The sequence below is a fragment of the Babylonia areolata genome, chromosome 16 (assembly GCF_041734735.1).
Source record: "Babylonia areolata isolate BAREFJ2019XMU chromosome 16, ASM4173473v1, whole genome shotgun sequence".
Classification (NCBI taxonomy): domain Eukaryota; kingdom Metazoa; phylum Mollusca; class Gastropoda; order Neogastropoda; family Buccinidae; genus Babylonia; species Babylonia areolata.
In genome coordinates, this window is record NC_134891.1 from 18,293,337 (window position 1) to 18,303,336 (window position 10,000).

The 10,000-nt window shown below is 48.2% G+C and overlaps 1 protein-coding gene across 4 annotated transcripts in view; it reads right to left on the reverse strand.

Annotated features, from left to right (window-relative positions):
* LOC143291215 (uncharacterized) overlaps positions 1 to 10,000 on the reverse strand; it is a 102,052-nt gene that overhangs the window by 37,898 nt on the left and 54,154 nt on the right. For all 4 annotated transcript variants that reach the window (XM_076600974.1, XM_076600976.1, XM_076600977.1 and 1 more), the window contains exon 2: positions 5,692 to 7,411. In XM_076600974.1, coding sequence (XP_076457089.1) covers positions 5,692 to 7,105 — 1,414 coding nt within the window. In that variant the 5' untranslated portion in view covers positions 7,106 to 7,411. The remainder of the gene's footprint in view (positions 1 to 5,691; positions 7,412 to 10,000) is intronic.

A 10,000-nucleotide genomic window follows, 5' to 3' on the forward strand; every position in this document is an offset into this window, starting at 1 on the left:
CTAAGCGGATGCGTTACCTCTGGGCCATCACTCCCCGTATTAAGCATAGCAGGGCGGGGCCCAGTCCTCTCCTTCCGCCATATTAACCTACACCAACCGAAGTCAGGTCAGTGCCTATTCACACCTGGGTGGAGTGAGGAAATTCGGAGAAAAATCTCCTTTCCCGAGGACACAACAGCATGCCGAATCTGAACGGCAGACATAATTATTCGTCAGTAACGATGTTTCACACAGACACACAACGCGCGTACGGCGCTCGCACAGACACAAACACACACACACACACACACACACACACACACACACACACACACACACACACAGAGACTCAAACACACACACACACACACACACACACACACACACACACACACACACACACACACACAGACTCAAACACACACACACACAGACTCAAACACACAAAGACGAATCACCACCAATATTCACGGAATGAACGGAAGAGGGGGAGGGAAGGGGGGCGGGAGGGGGGAGGGGGGAGCGTGGGGGGGGGGGCAGGGAGGTGGTGGAGATCGGAAGCAAGGAGACAGGGGTGGAGGTGGGAGTGGGGGTAGGGGTGGGGGGTTGGGGGGGGGGGTGAGGGGGGCTGGACAGAGCAGGGATCGTGGGGCCAGCTCAGAGTCTGGTACCCAGATCTTCCTGGACAACCCAGGAATGTTTGTAATACCCCGGGTGCGAGAGGGGTACGGGTGGGTCGGGTACGTGTTTCACGTTTTACAAGGTGGGGGTCCGGTGTCCTTGCCAGTATAGTGGCACGGCACGTACACACGTGGTACCTGTATGACCTGCCCTGTGTTTTTGTTTCACAGCCAGCTTCTTGTGGGGCTTCGGTTTTTAAAGTCCTTTTGTGGGGGGGTAGTGAGTGAGTGAGTGAGTGAGAGAGTGAGAGAGAGAGAGACAGACAGACAGACAGACAGACAGAGACAAAGAGACAGAAAGATAGAGAGACAGAGAGAGACAATGACGGAGACAGAGAGACAGAGAGACAGAGATAGACAATGACGGAGAGAGAGAGAGACAGACAGACAGACAAAAAGACAAAAAGACAGAGAGACAGACAATGACGGACACACACACACACACACACACACACACACACACACACACACAGACAAAGAGAGACAGAGATAGACAATGACAGAGAGAGAGAGAGAGAGAGAGAGAGAGAGAGGAGGGTGAAGGGAAAAGAGGGAGGAATTTGGGTGAGAAAGGAAGAAAGAGAGAGAGAGAGAGAGAGAGAGAGAGAGAGAGAGAACGTAAAAACTCAATACGTTTTTATTCAAGGATTAAGATATTAAGCATGGCCAATTCTTCCAATCTCTTCTTGCTAATCTAGATCTATTACAAATAGCACACACATACATGAGTAGAGAAAGTATTAATGCAGAAGGGCATAAGTAATGAAGAAAACACACACACACACAGGCCCACACGCACGTACACACACACACACACCACACACACACACACCGTCACACACACACACACACACACACACACACACACACACACACACACACACACACACACGCAGATTGACAGATGGATAGGAAAGTGAGACAGAGAGAGGTGGGGAGAGAGAGACGTGGGTGAGAGTGGGAGAAACACAGAAAGAAAGAGAGAGAGAGAGAGAGAGAGAGAGAGAGAGAGACAGCAGAAAGGCTGGTTGAGATAGAGAGGGAAAAGAGACAGGGAGAGAGAGAGAGAGAGTGGGGGGAGGGAAGAAAGGAGGCTTTGAAAAAAATGCAGTTGAGGGAGACAGCAACAGAGAGACAGTAAGATAGAGAGGGGGAAGGAGAGGGAGAGGGACAGACACACAGACACACAGACACGCAAAGAGACACAGGGAAAAACTTACGCATAACGGACACGTGTTCATACAATCATACACGCGTCCAAACCACTGAGCTAAAAATAGATGGACAGCGCATGTCTTCTTTGAGCCCTTTTGCTAACTGAAGCCAGCGGAAGTGTTCAATCAGCCATTTTGCTACTCGTGTCAGTACAACGCGAAGTGGTAACTTCATATATGTAGCCGAGCGCTCAGCTGGCAACGTTGACTTCTTCACGGCAAGCTTTCACTTGCTCGCGGTGTTAGTTAAGCTGACATTCCTGTGTGAGCCCCCACGGCAAGTTTGTGCTACGTGTCACTGCACTGTTTTCCTGTAATAACTTTGGTAAATAAACCATTGGCAAATATCAATCAAGGCACAACATTTGGCATGTTGTGGGGGCAAGCATAACACGATTTCATCGAAGACACAGGGTTTCAGTTCAGAAACTGCTACCAGTTAGCAGAAGACCTCTAAATGGACTGACAGCCGGATGCGAGTGTCAATATGGCGTCCAACTGGCTTCAGCTTTCCTGACCAATGAGCTATTCATCTATTTTTAGAGCAATGGTCCGAACGGGGACGCCGATGAACAGTAGTTTTCTTACATCAACATGAAATTAAAAAACCCACCAAAATCCCCTGAACCTCTGCTGCAGATGTTATCTGCTGAGACAGACAAACAGACAAACCGACCGACCAACAAACAGATGACACACGTACACACGTAAGACGTTTGCTTTTTTTCCTTTGTTTTTTGTTTTTTTGTTTGTTTTTTTTGATGCTCTAGTATCTGCACCCTTTCCGCTCATTCCGAGTCGCACATACACAGACATACCCAGCGTCGGCAATCTACAGGGAACTATCGATGTTAGGTCGCCAGGAGGTCACACAACAGAGGCTAGAGGCGACCCTGCACTGCCATGTGTCATTTCGGTGGTGTTCAGTAGCGCCTGTTCTGATTTAACCTACGTTGAACACCACCTACCAAGCCACCAAATGACAACAATTTTATTATCGCTTAGTCGCGGAGCCAGACTGAGCGACCGTAAAATCGGAGACCGCCACCGCGTCCTTCCAACGTCAGCCCCCCCCCCGCCCCCCCCCCCATGAATTTGCCGATTCCGAAGACACTGACAGGACTTGCCCCAAGCACGGAAGTTGAGGTGGATCGGAACTAGGGTCGCCATAAGAGCAAGGCATGAAAAGCCACAGAAGGTGGGTGGGACACTATGTTGATGAAGAAGGGTGAAGAGGATGATGGCGATGCTGCTATGGAGGTCCATTTTAGGTTTGGGACTATGTGACATGGCTGTAGAATACGTCTACTTGCATAATGATATCCCGGCGCTACTCAGGTTTGAGAGATACAGACACTTGCAGTGTTGGGCAGGATACTGGAGCAACACACCGAAAGACTCATCCGTGAAGTGGATGATACTCGACTGTGTAGTCCCGGTCTTCTTATTTAAGCCTTGAGCACACTCAACTCTGGATAGGAGCCTGCCATAGTCTAAAACTCGAACCACTTCACCACAGCGGTCGGAAAGCTTTCTTGCTCGAACTTGACAAGCACAGCCACAATCACACCCACTGTAAACCACTGAAACCGTTACTGCTGCCGCGCAAATTGCAACAAATCCCACGAACATGAACATTGTCGCTGCAACAAATCGCAGCAGACTCCCCCCACTAAATGAAATCCATTCTGCTGTTGGAGAAAGTGCCACAAATATCATATCACTACCGTTGTTGAAACAAGTGCCAAAAATCTTGTGCCACTGCCATTGCTGCACCCCCCCAAAAAAAAAACAACAAAAACAAAACAAAAACAAAAACAAACAAACAAAACAAACAAAAACAACAACAAAAAACAACAACAAAAAACAACAACAACAACAACAACAAAACAAAAAAACAAACAAAAAAAACAACAACAAAAAACTGCAACAAGCTCAGAATTACTATCGTTGCTAAATGCAGCAAACTTTACACTACTACCGTTCATTGAACAAGTGCACTAAAATTGATTTAAATGACCACTGTTGATGCACACACACACACACACACACACACACAGACACACACACACAGTTGCAACAAACGCCAGTAGAATAACAACTGTTGGAACAACAACCGCAACAAATTAACAACAACAACATCAACAACACACACACACACACACACACACACAAACTTACGGAACGGACAGGCAAACAGACAGACAGACAGACAGACTAGCAAGGAGTCGTCTTGTGAAAAGACGTCACACAACAGGAACGACCCCACACATAAACGCACGCATCCCCCCCCACCCCCCACCCCCCACCCCCACCCCCCCGCACCTCCACTCACTCTTCGTCCCTCTCCGCCCCCTCCTCCCCCCACCTACCCAACCCACTATCAAAATCATCCTATCACACACAGCGACCCGCTCCCCCCCCCCCCCCCCTCCTCACACCCCCCCTCCTCCTCCTCCTCACCACCACCACCACCACCACCACCACCACTCCCAACAACTAGAAAGAAAGCTCACCAAAAGTAAAAGTAGAATGAAAATATATACACAAAAGAAAGAACAGACTCTCCAACCAACCGCGCATCAAACGAAGTCACGGCTGATGACGAAACACACACACACACACACACACACACACACAAACGAGGAGGGAGAACAGCAAGTCAAGAAGTCCCTTCTGAATATTGCAAGGCATTGAACCGCCGTGAGTCTTCTTGTTCTTGTTCTTGTTTTTGAATTACTACTATTATCTTTATCATCATCATCATCATCATCATCATTATTATTATTATTATTATTATTATTCTCATAATTCTTCTTCTTCTTCTTCTTATTATTATTATCAATCTTGTTATCAGTATCATTATTATCATTATTATTATTATTATTATCAATCTTGTTATCAGTATCATTATTAATCTTATTATTATTATTATTAGTAGTAGTAGTAGTAGTAGTAGTAGTAGTAGCAGTGGTAGTAGTCTTGTTGTTGTTGTTCTTCTTCTACCATTGTGAGTATAATGGTGATGATAGATTTATGGTAATAATCTTGATAATAATGATCATGACGATTATGATAAACAATTATTCACCATCATCATTTTCATTTTAAGATAATTACTTTAATGTTGCTTTTCTGCTGTCCGTGATATACTCCGTCATTGTGGTCCAACATGGAGTGGTGAATTGTGGTCGTGGTCAGTACAAAGTTCATCCGTCAATAGTATCAGAAGCAACACCATCTCCAACAACAACAACAACAACATTAACAACTACACCAACAGTAACAAGAACAACGACGACGATGACAACAAGCAAAGCTCCGAAATCACACTGTCTCGTTTGGGTGACATCGGGACAATAACGACAGCAACACCACTACCACCATTACTAACAACAACATCACCACCAGCAACAACAACAACAACAACAACACCACTACCACCATCACTAACAACACCAGCAGCAGCAGCAGCAGCAACAACAACAACAACAAAAAACAAAAAAACAACAACGCTAACATTACCACCACCACCATTACCACCACCACCACCAACACCACCACCAACAACAACATCACCACCACCATCACCACAACCACCACCACCACCATCAGCAACACCATCAAGAACACCACCACCACCACCACCACCGACTACAACAACAACAGCAACATCATCATCACCACCACCACCACCACCAACACCACCACCACCACCACCAACACCACATACACGACGAAGACGACCACCACCGCCACATACACCACCACCACCACCACCACCACCACCCCACCATCACTACCCGCAAACTACTCACCTGCCCGGATGACGTTGGGAGACTCGGGGTGGGGGGCGACAGACGACAGGGGGGCCAGGGCGTACCCCCCGGCTCCCCACTTGCCGCCGCCGTCCGCCCCCATCACGTAGTCCGCGTAGCCATCGCGCGCCGACAGCGACAGGCTTCTCTCCCCTGCTGCCTGGCCAGATGCGGTGAGGTGGGAGGCTGGGGGGAGGGTGGTGTAGGTCGGGGGGTCGGAAGGGTGGTGGGGGTGGTGGGAGGGAGCCAGGCCCCAGGCGGCATAGTCAGACTGCTCTGACAGGTGGTGCTGGTGGTGCTGCTGGTGGTGGTGGTGGTGGGAGGAGGAAGAAGAGGAGGAGAGAGCTCCTCCCCCGGCGGCGGTTGGGGAGCCGTACACGTCTTCCGAGCCCATGCCCATGCCGGCAGCGGCTCGAGAGGACATCAGCAGGGAAGGCAGCGGAGGCAGGAAGGTGCCGACCGTCTCGGACGAGTACCCGGAAGGTGGGAGAGGCTGCAAGGTGATCAGTCCCTCTCCTTCTCCTCCTCCTTCCCCGCTTCCTGCTCCTCTTCCTCCACCTCCACCACCACCGCCACCACCACCTCCTCCTTCGCTGTCCCTCCCTTCCCCGTTGTGGTAGGCCTGCTGGCCCGAGGTGGCGAAGCTGGCAGTGTCCGAGCCGTGCGTGAGGAACAGACCACCCTGAGGCCCCGCGCTGTAGCCGGTGAGGGTGACGCTGGTGGCGGCCGGGTGGTGGTTGTCCAGGTGGTGGAAGAAGACCTCCACGTCCTCCGTGGGCAAGAGGTGCCCGGCGCCTTCGAAGGCCAGTCCGGACGAAGGCATCACTCGGAATGAAGAGGAGGAGGCGGAGGCGGAGGAGGAAGGGACGGAAAGCCCTCCCACGGAGAGGTTCCTGCCGGCACCCATACCGATGCCTTGCTCGTGGTGGTAGCTGGTGCTGGAGCTCAGGGCCTGGGCCAGGATGCGGTTGGAAGCCGAGATGGAGGAGAGCGTGGCGGGGACAGGAGGAGGAGGAGGAGGAGGCGGGAGGGCGGTCATCTGGTGGGAGAGGTACTGACCCGAGGAGGGCATGGCCTCGTCAAGGCTCTTGATGACCAGCTGCTGTTGAGAAGGAGGAGGAGGGGGAAGAGGTCCAGAACCTGTTCCTTGCGGGTAGGTGCCTCCTCTCTCCGCCGCCACCATCTGAGCGTCTTTGGCTGAGGAGGAGTACTGTCCCTTGTACCCTGCTTCAGAAGGGGAGGGGTTGGGGGAGGAGGAAGAGGAGGAGGAGGAGAAGGAGGCGGAGGAGTTCGGGGACTCTCTCCGTTCCTGCTTCACGATCACGCTGGGCGTGGAGGCGGGCAGAGGGGTGAGGTTAGAAGCGGGGTGGTCCCCTGCTGCTGCTTCTGATGAGGACGATCTCATATCCCCCATCTCTCTCCCCCTTCCTGAGAGGTCCGTGGCTTCGGGGCTGCCCCCGAGTTTAGGGGTGGAGACGGCAGAGATGGTGTTGGTGAAGAGGAGGAGGAGGAGGAGGAGGAGGAGGGGGTGGCCAGGGAGGCGGTGCCCCCTCCTGCCCACCGCTCGCTCCTGGGATTGTCGGACATGGGTGGGTGGATGGAGGTGGGAGGGGAGCTCGGGACGACGTCTGGTGGGGGAGGAGGAGGAGGAGTTGGAGTAGACTCGTGGGGGTCTTCCCCCAGAGGTGTGGGCAGGTCAGCTGGGCTCGTGGGGAGGGACCTGAAGAACACAGCAAGACACACCGGTCACATCGTTAGCTGACGTGTGTGTGAACAGAGAGAGAGAGAGAGAGAGAGAGGGAGAGGGGAGAGAGAGAGAGAGGGGGTGGGGTGGGAGCCGGGGTGGGGGGGTGGGGGGATACGAATACGGATACAGCTATGGATACGGAAGTTTACTTCAATACATGTCATGACCTTTCATGAAGGGGTGGTGTAAACAAACATTTCAGAGATAATATATAATTATAGATATGATAAACAAGAACAAGTACAAGAACAACAAAAAAAGATATGATAAACAGCAACAACAACAAAACAAAACAAAACCAAAAAAAAAAAAAAAAAAAAAAAAAAAAAAAAAAGGAAAAAGAAAAAAAAAAAAAAAGAAGAAGAAGAAGAAGAAGAAGAAGAAGAAGAGATAGATAAAGAGAGAGACGTATTCATCCGCTGTCACGATTTAGTGTTTCTAATTGGCCGCTGAATGAGTTCCTTGCTTGTATGACTTATAGAGGCGCGTCATGTGACCTGTGCCCTCGAAGTTGATTGGCTCTCCAAACTTGCCAGCCACAAAGGCGATCGCGAGAGGAAGAATGTGCGAAACAGCAGATTCCTTTTTTTCTTTTTCGCTATATATTTAATAAACCAAAGCTGAAAACCAACACCTATTTTGTTAAACAACAACAAATAAAAATAAGAAAAAAATAAAAAAAAAAAAAAAATCTGAATTTTCGCTGCCTACCGGCAGCTTGGTCACAGACTACACTAATAACAGGTGACGTAATGCTATTTTCTACGTCATCTTTCTCACCTTACATGACGTCTTCTACTACGTAAAGTTATCAATGTTCTAAATATTCCTTCAATTGTCTATATACACATCTCTCTTTTTCACTCTCACTCTCTCTCTCTCTCTCTCTCTCTCTCTCTCTCTCTCTGTATCTCAGTGATCGTGTGTAACCACCACCACGACAAACTATATATATATATATCTATATATAACAAGAACAATGACGACGATGATAACAAGCAATGCTCCGAAATCACACTGTCTCGTTTGGGTGACATCGGGACAATAACGACAACAGCAACACTACCACCATTACTAACAACAACATCACCACCAGCAACAACAACAACAACACCACTACCACCATCACTAACAACACCAGCAGCAGCAGCAGCAGCAACAATAACAACGCCAACAACAACGCTAACATTACCACCACCACTATCACCACCACCACCACCACCACCAACAACAACAACATCACCACCACCATCACCACAACCACCATATATATATATATATATATATATATATATATATATAGAGAGAGAGAGAGAGAGAGAGAGAGAGAGAGAGAGAGAGAGAGAGAGACTGTGTGTGTGTGTGTGTGTGTGTGTGTGTGTGTGCATACGATGTACAGAGATTGGTTGTAGCAATGGACCTTATCAACTAATGACAGCATATGTTTGCTGCTTTTTGCTGTGTCGATGGCCTTCGGCATTGCTCACGATTTCGAGTAAAAGTTAGATGCGCATGCGCAAGATCCAAGATGGACGCGGATCTCTCCAGCGGTCTAGTCACGCAAAATTACAAAGGGGAAAAATAAACATACACTCAACTACATTTTAAAATTCTAATTCTAAGGCTTTATGCAGGTAAATTGCTAGTTGCCAGAGAGAGAAAGAGAGAGAGATCCGGATACGGATAATTTATTCATGTATAGGCCATTGCCCCTCATGAAGGAGTACATACACATGATCATGTAAGAAAAACAACAAGAAATAAGCAGTCATATCATCAAGAACAAACTTCAGTATTCTAAGACATCAGAGTTGATAGCAGTCTGAATGCTTTAAACAAATCAACTGACAAATTTCGAATGGTCTGTTCATGCCGAGAAGCCACGAGTAAGGCTAATCTATGCTGACTGGGAAATTTTACAGAATTTGGATGATATATATACCTTGTTCTTAAGTCATGCAGGACAGGACAAGTCAGGACGAAATGTTCTTCATTTTCTTCCTCCTTGTTGCAAAGTTTGCACCTTAGATCAGTTGCATTATGTATTCTATATCGGTAATAATGTACTGCAATTTCAGAAATACCAAGCTTGAATCTTGCCATTGAATATTTTAAGTGTCGATCTATGTTTGAAAGTAAATACGTTTTGACATCCGGTACCGTGCAGAATGTTCTGTAAACATTAAATCTCTCGCTATTACTAACATGACAATCCCATTCCTGCCATCTGCATGCAACTACCCTTTCTTTAAACACTCTAAGAAATTCGTCAATACTCTCTACGCCTTGGTTTAACCAAACGTAACTAAATCCAAACATATACAAGAGAGAGAGAGAGAGAGAGAGAGAGAGAGAGAGAGAGACGCTTTGATGTTTTACTGTCATTGACTGTACAGTCCTTGTGACAGGGGGGAACAATACATTATCAGGAGACATAAGATCAAACAAACAAACATAATATAAATCAACATTCTCATCACACACACACAAATAATGCATATACCGAAAATGAGACAAACATAAATCAACTGATAACTTCGGTCAGCTCGACCATCCAAAATG